The 13502-nt window shown below is 35.7% G+C and overlaps 2 protein-coding genes across 2 annotated transcripts; both read left to right on the top strand.

Annotated features, from left to right (window-relative positions):
* Window positions 1–4836: 4836 nt before the first annotated feature.
* On the top strand, window positions 4837–9464 carry pttg1ipa (PTTG1 interacting protein a). Its single transcript, XM_052558013.1, has 7 exons — window positions 4837–5233; window positions 5686–5738; window positions 6696–6804; window positions 7540–7642; window positions 7987–8052; window positions 8380–8426; window positions 8932–9464. The coding sequence occupies exons 1-7, from the start codon at window positions 5059–5061 to the stop codon at window positions 8976–8978; spliced, it is 600 nt and encodes a 199-aa protein (XP_052413973.1). The 5' UTR covers window positions 4837–5058; the 3' UTR covers window positions 8979–9464.
* Window positions 9465–10345: 881 nt separating this feature from the next.
* sumo3a (small ubiquitin like modifier 3a) lies at window positions 10346–13481 on the top strand. The gene is made up of 4 exons (XM_052559280.1): window positions 10346–10513; window positions 11414–11542; window positions 11741–11812; window positions 12359–13481. The coding sequence occupies exons 1-4, from the start codon at window positions 10493–10495 to the stop codon at window positions 12419–12421; spliced, it is 285 nt and encodes a 94-aa protein (XP_052415240.1). The 5' UTR covers window positions 10346–10492; the 3' UTR covers window positions 12422–13481.
* Window positions 13482–13502: the final 21 nt, after the last annotated feature.

Genomic DNA, 13502 nt, shown 5'->3' on the forward strand with positions numbered 1-13502 from the left:
GAAAGTGAAGTACACTACTGAGCGTTCTTGATTGGAGAATGATAGCAGAGAAGAAACATAGACTTCACCTTTCAAACGATTGAGCTTAACCTACTGGAATCCTCTGTGTACCTGTCCTAAATACAACAGCACATATTTATCTAGTATTTATCGGACCAGTTCCACCTTTACGAAGCACAACAAAGCCTGGTTACCTGCTCACTGTTCCCTCCCCTCACTGCCAGCACCCTGACTGATGACCGAACTTATTTATTTCCTTGGCTCTTCTACTCTATTTCATTCCCTTCTCCTCCCTCAGTGATGTTGTGCCTAACCAACAACCACCTACGACTCCATTTACTGGTAGTTTTACAGAGGTGTGTATATTGTGCTTTTGTGTGATATCAGAGTTTGTGCACACACACATACAGAGCTATTTTGTAAAGCCACAGCTGCTAGAGGCTGTTCAGAGAGCAGGATGAGAAAGCTATGAGTTAAAGGGATAGTTCACTTTCAAATTAAATTTTGATAAGTTTTAGCTTACCTCAAGGGCATCCAAGATGTAGGTTTCTTTGTTTCCGCAGTAGTTTCCTTTTTGATATTTTTAGGTGAAACCGTTCTTGTCTGTGACTCATATAATGGAGGTCTATGGTCACCACCTCAAAGAGCACGCACAGAGGAGTCCAAATTAAACAATTCCCCAACGTAGATCACTTCCATCACTTTCCGCGCTTCACACACACTTCACACCAGGAAGCACTTGCGCCCTCAGATCAGTTGGATGTAGTTGTGTGCAAGAGGTTAAAAATGATATAAATACTGTTCGTTTTCTTACACAAACCGCTCGTTTCGTGTCTTAGGTCATCAATGTGTACTTACGATGGGGAATTGTTAAATTTGGACATGCATGCTCTCTGAGGTGGTGACCATAGACCTCCATTATATGAGTCACAGACAAGAACATTTTGGACCTAAAAATATAAAAATGGGAACTACTGCAAAAACAAAGAAACCTACATCTTGGATGCCCTTGAGGTAAGCTAAAACTTATCAAAATTTAATTTGAAAGTGAACCATATCTTTAACATTCCCATACATCTCAATGGAAGCTGCGCGGCTGGCGCAGGACACCCCAGAAATATGTTTTTTGAAATTCACATACAGGTTTTTTTGAGGCAATCACCTGAGCCATAAATGTCATGTGACATGAGCTGCAGGAAAATGACATCACGGCAGCTCTGATTGGCTGATGGCACCAAAAGGAACATGCAGTACGAAAAAAAAACTGCTATAATATAATTAAACGTGTACTATTTATATGTTGCTTCCAAAAAAATTTGCCTTGTGCCCTCAAAAGTGTAGTTACAAAGTCTACCAGTAGAGGCCACCTGGACTCAGTCAGCCAATCAGATCGCGGTATATCTGTGGCCGGCAGTATGTGGACATGAGCAGCGACTGTCTACTCGTTTGTAGGACATCCTTTTTTGTATTAAACGCCAGAGTCTATAAATACATATGCTGAAGTGTTACATTTGATACTGTGTAAATTATTACAACGTAATTACAATGTTCTCCTTTTTTTTTGCCAGTGATTCAAAGAGTGTGTAATTTTAACTGTACCAAGGCACAAAAGCATATCCATTTTGACCAGTTTGTTTTCCTAAGCACCTCTATTCACTATTACAGAGATCGGATAATGGTTATGAAGTGTTATGCAAGTAAAGCCAGGTCTGCCTGCCCATAGCAAGCAATGAAAAGTACTGTATTAGGCAACAGCAGTCAAGATTCAATAAGCATGTATTTGTACAGTTTTAATACGTATAACTAATTAATTGTGAAACACTTATCTTACACTAATTCTATGATTAAAGCACTTAAACTGTTTAGAGCCTGACATTTGATGCAAAATTTGGGGCCGACAGTATATAAGATCTTATTTAAATGAACTATATCAGATTCTTTAAAGTGCATTTTGACCAACTGGTGGCTAATCTTACATAGCTGCATATCTTTTTTCCCTCAAACCACAGGTGAAGTATTGTCTTTAAAAAAAACTGCCTGACAAATTACCATACACATCTGATATTAAACAGACATTAAGACACATTCTTAAAGTTTACGATTTTTTTCTTATTAGAATTTTTTTTTTTGGCTTTCTGGCATTTTATCATTGCCAAAGCAGCCTTTTTGTGTTTCATGTCATGATTGAGCTCTGCCTAGACTGTTTCCAGAGAGGCCATGCTGCCAGAGAGATAACAGACAGCAGACATAACAGAGATCTAAAATGGAACGTAACACCAAAAAACATCATCCACTGACTCTCGATCATCACAGAATGAGTCCAAGTATGCCTGTTGTTGTTTTTTTATGTGAGTATAATCCTGCGACAGTACCTGTGTAATTTTGCTGTTTAATATGCAACTATATTTGTCAGTATAATGCAAGTGTTTTTTTTTTTGTTTTTTTTTTTGTGAACGTGTATGTCTGAATTCAACAATGAATTGAAATAAGAATAATGATGATGGAATATGATGAAGATGTTTAGGGAGCTATGTGTATGGGAATTTCCATTATTATTGTTATGATTCTATTTATGAAGCAGAATGGGAAGGGGTGGGCGAGGGTTTGGTGTATTTGTCTGTTATGATGGTGTTATTGTTGATCATTGGAGAAATGAAGGTGTAGTTTTACAATTTCATGGTGATCTCAGATTTTTTGGAGGCTTATATCAGCTTTAAAGGGCTGCCAACGCTTTGAAGAAATGGATTTGAGTTGACTTGTCATAAATACGAGTAGAATATTTGATGTGACAGTGTGTTGAAGCAACAAACAGTATGTGTTGATGTTACGGAGTGGGTGTAAGTGTGTGTGTTAAGAGAAGATGGTGTCAGAGCAGCTGAGATGCTAGCTTACACTCTGCCTCATACACACATATTAACACACACATGATCACATGACATGCTTACACACAAAGATCAACAGAAATCATGCACACAGTAATAGCACGGTTGTATCTGTCTCTCACACATTCACACTGGGGTCCTTGCTCAGCTGCAGGCAGCCAGTACAAGGCCTGAATGTAGTTTCTTCATTGCCGTTGATATAAAACTATAAATTATTGCTGACTCAAAAAAAAAAAGAATAATTGTGCTTGTTAAAATATTGAGAGAGAGAGAGAGAGAGAAATGTTTTCTTTTGTAACTGGCTTTACAAAATACTTTAATAAATTATTGTAATTTATCTCAAGCACTGGTTTCGTTTGTTCGCTGAATATCCGAGATGAAGGTGAATATCATTTGTTCAGAGACTGTCTGGCAACTTAGTCTGGATCCACCAGAGGGTGACAAAACATCTGGGGTCCGTTTTTCGTAGCTCGCTTAATAGGCCTACATCTGAGATGGTTTAATATATTCCAGATGTAGTAATCGTGATAATTGATGTCTGGCTAATTTGGTTCTTCAAGATTAGTGCGCGTTCTCGTGTTCCCCTAAAAGGGCAGATGTATCGATGGTCGAAGTCGAAACCACGATCAGCAATGCAGCGATTGACTGGCGGCAAGACCGCGAGAAGGTCCTACTGAAGACAGCAACGTAATGACATAATTTAAAAAGACACCTGACGAAAAAACTAGAAATTTTTCTGGAAACAGCCAATGGAACAAAACTACATAAATGTAATAATATATCAATTATTTATTTATTTATTTTTTATATCATTCACAATTATTTATATTCATGATTTATAGTATTTGTACAGGCATCGCATTTTTATTTCAGTGTTGTAATCAACAATTCGTTTAATTTGATCTTTGAAGCAGATTTGTTACTTAACGGCGTTTCTCAAGGGTCAAGATCTTATCTGCGTCTCCTCTCCATCAAGCCACTCCCATGATAGCCGTCACCACTCAAATTAATTAAATGGCTCAGATTAACTGTAGTTTAGCATGTGTGTAAGACTCCAATACAATTACAAAGTAATTATTTAATCACGAATATTTTAATGAGTAAATCTGACTGTATCTATAGTGTTTTATTAATGTTTTTAATTATTATTAATGTAATACTGTCCCTGAATCAATAGGGTATACTCTTCTAATAAAGTAGCAGTGGGTGGGACAGATTTCTAAGTATCGGTTCTGTTTAAAAAGATGCTATCTAATTCTGTTTACATGAAATAAACCTGCTCCCGAGCTATGACAGCAACTCGTGCTTCAAAGAACCAACCAATCCAAGATCATGCCATATCATCAACAATTACATCCAGCTAACTGAGTTATTGACGTACGAAGCACGGGCCCTTTGGTTAGGCGTGATATTATTATTATTAAATAGGCCCTCTAGCCTATACGAAAATATTACTCATAAAGCATAGGCCTAATGCTTAACTATGAATTATTTCGTGTACAAATAATCAAAATAATTCAAAAATTAACAAGTATTTTAATTTATCTGGTTTAGGCTATAACGTTATTTCGTATTTCACTATATGTAATACATATTACATTTCATATCATATACATATTCCTTACATAAATAATAGAAGTACAGAATAATTACATTGTAGTATATATACAAACAAAAATACAGTTTATGGGAGATTTGGAAACGTAGACTATACGTTTTATTATTTAAAACATTAAAACATTAGGAAGGAGAATCTTGAAAATATAGCATATAGATCTTGGGATTAAACAAGCAATATTTATGCTTGTGAATATAAAATTACCCCCTAAAAATAAAAAATTATGAGGAGACATTTCGCGAAATCATTCTCTGATTAAAGTTTGCTGCTTAAAAATCCTGAGCCATCGCAAAGATTACAATGCAGCTTTTGTATTACATGGCTACTACCTAATAATAATAAACCACGCCTTCACCGACGCATGTTTGCAATTTAACCTACTGGGAGAAGTGCAGCGCCATAAAAGAGAAACAAAACTAAAAAACCTGTTCCCAATTTCTGGTCGGAGAAAGTGTCTGCGCTGAGGTTTCAAAGGGAGATATTTGCTGACTAAGTTTATTACAAACTACCAGAGGAATCAGTTTTCATTCAGGCATTCGTTCATTTAAAGAAGATAACATGCATTTGATTCCTCTCGTCCTCCTTCTCTTTGGTTTGAGCTCAACGCTGGCACAGAATACAACAACTCCAAATACAACAACAACAACACAGGCTCCACAATCTTCAGCTACGACAACACAGACTACATCACTAACTACTACAAGTAAAGCACCGACTACAACACCACGTCCAAGTAAGGCAAAGATATGCTTTTGACTGAATACAATCTACAGGGAAATAAGGTTCAATGTTTTGTTGTTTGTGATTTTAAAACTTGGTCTTTTTCATTTGACAATAGTTTACTACAATAACCAGACTTGTTTTATAGTTATTCGTTTTTTACTGCTTAATATGAATAGGCAAAGCCCATTCTAGAGCCTTAGCATAAGACCTGCTGTTTACTGGTAAAACATTTAATTCCCCTGGAAACCCCAAAACTGCCTTACTCTGATTTCCCATGCTGCTTCTGTCTGGTTCATAACTAAGGTGTCTAAGGCAACCACTGTCTCATAGGGTTTAATTGTTGCCTTATATATAAAGTCAGGCACTAAAGATCGTAGTTGTGTTTAACACAGAACTAGATTTATAAGTTCAAGTTATTTTCTATAATTAACGTCTCCTCTTTCATATTTCTCACCTGTCTAGGTTGTGAGAGCAAGAATGGCACAAGCTGTGAGGAATGCTTGGCATATGTGGATGTGAGTTTAGATCAAATGTTGCCTCTTTCTTTGATGTTTCTTTGCCTGTCGCCAGTCAATGGAGCAGACTGGCATGTTTTATTCACACTATTAAAAACTGTTTACCTATGGCAAAAGCATGGGTGAAAACATATTACAGTATGAGAGAGAGTCGTATAAATGAGATCTGATGAGAACCGAAAACATGAGGAGACATGAGATGAGAAATAGAGAAAAACAGAGTGACAAGGAAATAATGAACTCAGCAGGCAGCGAGATTTACAGGATTTTTTTTCTCGTACCTCACCTGTGGAACAGGTTTGGCCTGTTCTGGGTGTTTACAGCTTCATACCCTTTCTGAGAGCTCAGTGTCACTTGAGACGTCCTGCTAACTTAATATTAATAAAAATTTGACCTTTTATTTAGTGGCGTTTGCTAAAGCAAGCATCACTGTTACTATAGTTCACCAAAAATTTGACCAAACATCCAAGCCTGAATATTAAACCTGAGTAACAGTTGTGTAATGGACATGAATAATGCTTCAAATCAATACTTTTCTACTTTTAATACTAATACTTTTCAGAGCAATCGGTTACAGTTTTCACCTGTTAATATTTTAGATTTTAAACTAGTTCTCATGTGCTTACTCATGGTGCTATCAGGTCCATCAGTGCATTTGAATTATTTGTGTATTGGGTTTGTTGTTGCTGTGTGATGTTGACATTCTGTATTTATTTGTTAAGACACTCCCAAACAAACCTTTTATATACCACAGACATGCACACACAGCTTTTCTCAGTTAATGACGTGAGTGTCAGTATCAACCCTGTAATAACTCGTCTCGTCTGATGTCATTACCCTCATCGTCATTGGTACTGTAACTATCTGCAACCCTAAATTCAGAGAATAAAACATCTTGAGCTTTGAATCCTGGATTCAGTGGATGACTGTATATAACAATCTTTTCTGTCTTTTTAGTGTCTGTGGTGCATTCCAACTAAAACATGTATAACATACCCAGCCAAAACCATCCTGCCCCCCCATTCCCTCTGCCCACTAAGTGATGCTCGATGGGGCCTTTGCACAAGTAAGACATGTTGACTTATTTTTCTTAATTTGTTATTTAAGACACTGTTTCCCCAGCCTTTATAAAATTCTTTCTTGTCTTCCTTTTTTAACAAGACATAGTATAAAATCATTTAAATGACAAAATGATCATATAAATCACAAAATAACTGCATGAATAACAATAAAATAATCATTATTAGGAATGCACGGAATACAGCACAATACCAGTTACCAATACCATCTTATTATGGGTACTTAAGGCAACTTTCTCATTTTAAATGATGATTTTAAAAATATTAAAAAAATAGCATACATTTCTAAAAAAAATTGATGATTGCCCATAATAGTTTATTTTATAGATATTATAAATATTAAGATATTTTTAAAGCATCTAATGGTTTTATTATTGTCTAATAGTATTATTAAGTAAAAAAACAATCATTAAAAAACTTTTATGTATATAAATCAGCATACTATTTGTGCATTCCTGGTCTGTTTTGGACATTAAAAAAAAAAAATCATTGTTTTATGAAACAGTTTTAACTTGATATGTGATCAGCAATTTCTCATTAATGAGTGAACATGAAAACATTTAAAAAGTTTCGGGATTGCTATGTTGTTTTATTATGTTATTATCAAGTTATTAATGCATGTACCCGTTTTAACTGCACATTTAATTGAACCACAAAAATTTTTTTTAACACTTTCTAAAGCTTTCTCTCTCTCTCTCTTTTTTTTTTTTTGTGAAATTCAGTAAACTTCCAGATTTTGATCATTACATTGTCAGTGGCTGGAGCGCTCCTCATCATTGGTTTTTTGCTGTGTATTTTCTGCTGCTGCAAGTGTGAGAACATTGGGTAAGTCTGAACATACAAGATGTGTTTGACCTTGTATTGTATGTCACATCAGCTTATTATATGGTTGACAAATAAGTCACACCCTCCATTTAGCTTTCTTAAATTCTGCAGGGAGTTGGTGTCACCACCCTCAGGCTTTAATTACTTTTACTTGCATAAATGTAGATAAAGTCAATATAATCAGACTTGGACTACTTTTTTTGACTTTTTACTTTTACTTTCTTTACTTATTTGTCAAACTTTCTTCATCAATATAAAATGGCAGAGAGCCAAGAGACCTCTAGATCATTAAAGAAAGGCCTTGACGACTCAACTTTCTCAATTTAACAAACTTTTGCTTTCAGATCTGCTCGAACTGAAAACAGGATGAACCGGCAATCAGACAAGAGAAAAACCAAACAAGAGCAGAGGTAAGAGTTACTGATGTTTGAATATTAAAATGGAGATGAAAGGCGATACATGATAATATGTAAAAGCAGTTAAAAGGGGAATAACAGATGTTTTTCATCTGCTTTTATCCATACATATATATGTACATCAAGATGCATCATGGGTAGTGTATGAACATTTGAATTTTCAAAGCAGACATAATATATTACGTTACGAGGAACTAAGAAGTAACAAATGATGTTCGATGAGAAACATGTTGTAGAGCTGTAATGGGTACAGATCGTCAGCATACCTTTGGGGAGTGTGATTTCACAAATAATTTATGTTCTTGTGTTCTTGTTTCACAGAAAAACTGAGTTGAAGATTAGACATGATGAGATCCGACAAAAATATGGTGAGTCAACAATTCCCTCATCTCAGAAACAGCATAAATAAGTTAATTTGAAATGGTTGTTATGCTGGCAGTGCAAGAAAAAAAATCATGCTTTCAATTGATATAAAGATAAGGAATATATGACAATGTTTTTAAAAATCAGGTCCAGCCGCATGTTTTTAAAACAATATGATTAGTCTAATTTTTTATGAAGTTGTGCTCCCTCTAGTGGTAATTATTCAATTTGCTCCCTCTTGAGTTTCTTCAGTAAACACTCTTGGACATGAATTATGATAAATGTGTACATTCAGATTTGTGTTTATAAAATTAAACACTACTAAGTCATAAACAAATATGACTTAGTAATATTTACTAACAAAATCTCGAAGACCTTGCTCAATGGCCTTTTTTTTTAGAAAAGAAAAAGATGTTTGTTTCTATATATTTGTTTGAAATGTATATTTGATTAATTAATATAATTTTATCTTTTGTGCTTTTTCCCTATCTCTCTCTCTCTCTCTCTCAGGTCTCAGCAGGGCGAGTCCTTATGCCAGATTTGACAATCCCAGCTAAAATGATGGGTGCACCGTTTGAAAAATGAATACTTTGACAGATGAATAATCTGCTGCCTATTTGAAAATTATTAAAATCAATTAAATAATAAGATTCCACTGTGCTCAAAATTATGATTTTCTGCTTAAGGAAAATTCAGTTTATTGTCATTCCTGTTCAATTATTTTATTAAATAAAATTTTCCACAAAGGCTACCCAACCATCATAATATGAAAGTAACTTTTTAATAATTGTAATCAAAAATAGATTTAGCTGAAACAAAAATAATAAAAGATAATAATAAATAAAAAAACATATTTAATGCTCACATCTGAAGCCAAGCATAAGTATCTGCTAGGTTTGGAACAGATTGAAGGATTACTTATTAGTCCATGACTGTTCTTCATAGCTTAATAGACCTTTTTAAGATACAGTATTTGGATATTTAGCAAATACCTGCTGATGTAATATACTCATTTATTGAATAAAAAAATATAATAATTCAAATGTGCTTGCCTGTTTTGACTTGAATGTAATTTTACAGGTTTTTCAACAAATTGTCAGTGTTGAGATGTTTAAATGTTAAAATTTTGATTGATCTTGGGATATGAACTGTTTATTTCATTTTTTTTTATACATAATACAATATACATAGAGAGAGAGAGAGTTATTTTATAATATTACTTATATAGTTTTTAATCAGTTAACACTTTAAAATCTATACAATATGACAGTGTTCATAAAAACATAACATAAAATAAAAACTACACCAGAATGGGAAACAGGGCTGCAAATGTGTCTTCTTAGTTGGGTTGGCAAGTGAGAAGTCATTGATAAATGTATATATAAGCTTTGTGGTTACAGTGCTGAAGGTTGAGGTTGATGAATGCAATCACCATCACAATTTGTGTAAAAATTGTTAACATCAAATCAAATTATGGGCTTAGATACAGCTAAATATTATGTTATTGACTTTTTTCTGACTGCATGCTAAAACACATACATTAGATACAAAGGCCAAGGGAAACTAGGCAAAACCAGCTTTTGACAGTGACACATGGCCTTAGCATTAAAGGCATTTACTTTGAGACTCTATTTTACCTACTCAATACTCGCATTAGGACTCTTTTAACACTTTTAACAGCTGATGGGAAAACCTGACAACTTGCTATTTGTTGTTTGGTCTTTGGTCACAAATTAGGAATTATGGCTATCAATTACAGCTGTGTCTCTTTTTAAAGCTATATATATATATATATATATATATTTAAAATTAACTGATTCACTAGACCTGATGTCAAGACCTAAAAGTACATCATGAGCACAGGCCTGATTATCCACAGAAATTCGCGGGGATCTTTGCTCGCTCCCGCGAACGACAGGAGCATCACGTGACCAAAAACCAACCAATCGTTGACAAAGTAGGTAAAGGAAAGCGCGTTCCCGTCGGCAGCAGTGTTGCTCTACTACAGTGTGGAGAGCGCATCTTGTGTTCAGCTTATTTCTATAATACAGACCAACAGACACCTGCAAAAATGTCCGAAGACAAGCCTAAGGTGAGCATCCGATTTGTAATTTTGCCGTATTTTGAAGCTTCGCTCAAAACCAGCCGCGTGAGGCCGAGTTCCAGTTTCATTTTGTGCAACCTCTTGCTGATAGTCAGATTGCGCATTTATGCGGGAGAAAGGCGGTCGGCACGCGATCTTTGTCTTGTGTACATACAAACGCCATCCGTTTTTAATTTTCAGCCTTGTGTTTTTATTAAAGCGTGTTTTAAATGGTTTGTTGACCAGATGCTTATTCAAAGAACGCCACTGTTCTGGACGCACCGCGCGTTTGCTCCGGTGTAATTCAGCGTTTGCGGGTTTTTCTTTGTGAGAGCGGAGTGGCGCTCACCGGCCACGTTACGCCACTAGCGTAAGAAAATGCCTCAAGTACAGCGGAACGAAATATAAAAGCGCGTCGCAGCACTAAATTTTCGTCCGCCATTTGGATGATAATTGAACCGATACCTTGCATTTTCAACGCTAGTCAGAAGTTTTCACCTCAGAAGTTTGATTTGATTATTCTGTCGATTACGATTGAGAGTTGCACCTCGCTGCGCCAGTTGCTTAAAAATGGCGCACAGAGATGCAACAATGTTTGGCTACTAGACGGCTAACATTTGCTTGTCTGGTTTTGTACGTTTCGTTCACTTCACAGCTGCGGCGACTATCGAATAGTTGGATGTTCTGAACATTGTTATAAAATGTGTTTTAACAATGTGTTTTAACTCCCCCTTCAATTCACTTAGTTCTTAAAAACTTAGCATTCAATAGGCCTTCTTCACTAAGTTATAGTCCTCCATGGGCAAGCAGGGTTATGTTTCATGCATCTCATATGTGTAGATTTTGCTCTGTTTGATCTTCCCTGTTTTCTCAAATTCTCACACATGCACTTTATTATTATTGTTTCAGGAGGGAGTGAAAACCGAGAACGACCACATCAATCTGAAAGTGGCGGGGCAGGATGGCTCGGTGGTCCAGTTCAAAATTAAAAGGCACACGCCACTCAGCAAATTAATGAAAGCGTACTGTGAGAGACAGGTAAGGCATTTCCACTAGATCAGTAATCGTGCTCATGGTAAACCCTGGCACTCAGGACTGCTGCGTGGGCCGTCCATGTGAGTCACTGTGATTTTGGAACACAAAACGCTTGAAGAACTCCATATTTATTTGAAGTATTATTAAAATTATATAGTGCATCCAGTCCCATGACTGATGTAAATATTGTTTTTATTGCAGGGTTTGTCGATAAGACAGATTAGATTTAGATTTGACGGGCAACCAATTAATGAGACAGACACACCGGCGCAGGTGAGTAAAAGTGCCCCTTTTTTGTGACAAAATCTTGTGCTATTGTAGTGCTATTTGAATACTAATATTGTTTTAATATTTTGTATTGGCTTTTATGTTGGTGTTTGCTTTTCATTTTAGTTAAACAATTGAAATTTGCCTTTGAAGTTAACTAAAAATGTATTTTTTGTTTAAACTGAAAATCTATTTACTAATTTATTTTAGTTATTTAGATTTTTTTGTGTGACCAGAAGGTGATTTGAATAATAGATAATTATGATAACCTAATTGGGGAACATTTTACAGTAAGGTTACATTAGTTATTAACTATATTAGTTAACAATGAAAATTGTTAACATTCATTAATCTTACTTGATGTTAATTTCAACATATACTATTGTATTAAAATGTAAAGTTGTATCCATTTATATTAAAGCTTACCAAGTTAACACAAACTATAAATAAACTGAAACATTTTATTAACTAATATTAAAAAAGGATTATAAATACTGTAACTAATGGATTTTTTGTTGTTGTTGTACCTAATGGGAACTTTGCATTTGTTAGTTGGAGATGGAGGACGAGGACACGATTGACGTATTTCAACAGCAAACTGGCGGCTCCTGCTAAAACTCCACACCACCTGGACCCCACACTTATCTATTTTATTCCTCATGGTGTTTCATTCTGATGCTTTCACATCGTTTCCCCTTCTCTTTCTCTCTTTGTCTCTCTTCTGTCATCTCTAGCTTTCCTAGAGTGGCCATCGCAAGTGTGTTTCCAGTAATATTTATATGCGCAATGGTTAGACAGCTACTGTGGAGGGGGAACGTACTCTAGAAGGCTGCCAGAGGGCGTAGTTGTTCAGAATATCCACACCAGCCACCAAGCAGGGTTTTATGTTGCTCCGAACACTGATTTACTCAACAAGCCCGGGAACCATTCACCCTCTCCATAGTATATCCACCCAATAAAAAGTGAGGAAGCATAGTTTTTTTTTTTTTCCCTTCTTTTCCACCTTTCAGTTCTTAAGCGCTTTAAGTACGCCTGTTTCAATTCTGATTCTATTTGCCTGTATGTGTTGTAGAAATATGTTCAACCAGTGTTGTATTCATCTGCCTTTTATTGGGGCCGCTTCTCGTACGAGCTCACTGTAGGGACGGGATCTGTAAACGAGCGATTAAAAATGAAGAGACTGATTACATGATGCAAATTACAGTGAGCCTTTCTGGACCAAACCCCAAAGATGGTACTCGATTAGCAAATAGTGGCAGGATTACACCAACTTGTTCTGTTTTTATACTTTTAAATATTTGTCGAAATATATCCATTTACCAATCCTATTTCCTCTTGAGTGCTGGTTGAGGAAACCGGAATGAACTAAAAGACCAATACATCTTTTTCCTGTTCATTTCCCCTTTTTTTTAAATCCCAGAACAATGACCAGGTCTTGAAGCAAGACAAAAGGGAATCCTTTCAGGCTTTGTTGAGGCGAGGTATCAGTCATCGCTCACAAGGACTGGTCTGATTTCTTCTAACATCTCTTGCCCTCTCACTGTAATTCATATGGCTGAAAGGGAGAGAGAATTTGACTCAAAGATTCTCAGATGTTGGCTTTCTTCTGTACTGATATGTACATTGTTTGTTGTCCTTTACTACTGTAAACAATAAATATAGTTTGGTACTCAAATTTTTTTTTTTTTGCTGAGGC

This window comes from Carassius gibelio, chromosome B6, assembly GCF_023724105.1.
Source record: "Carassius gibelio isolate Cgi1373 ecotype wild population from Czech Republic chromosome B6, carGib1.2-hapl.c, whole genome shotgun sequence".
Taxonomy (NCBI): Eukaryota; Metazoa; Chordata; class Actinopteri; order Cypriniformes; family Cyprinidae; genus Carassius; species Carassius gibelio.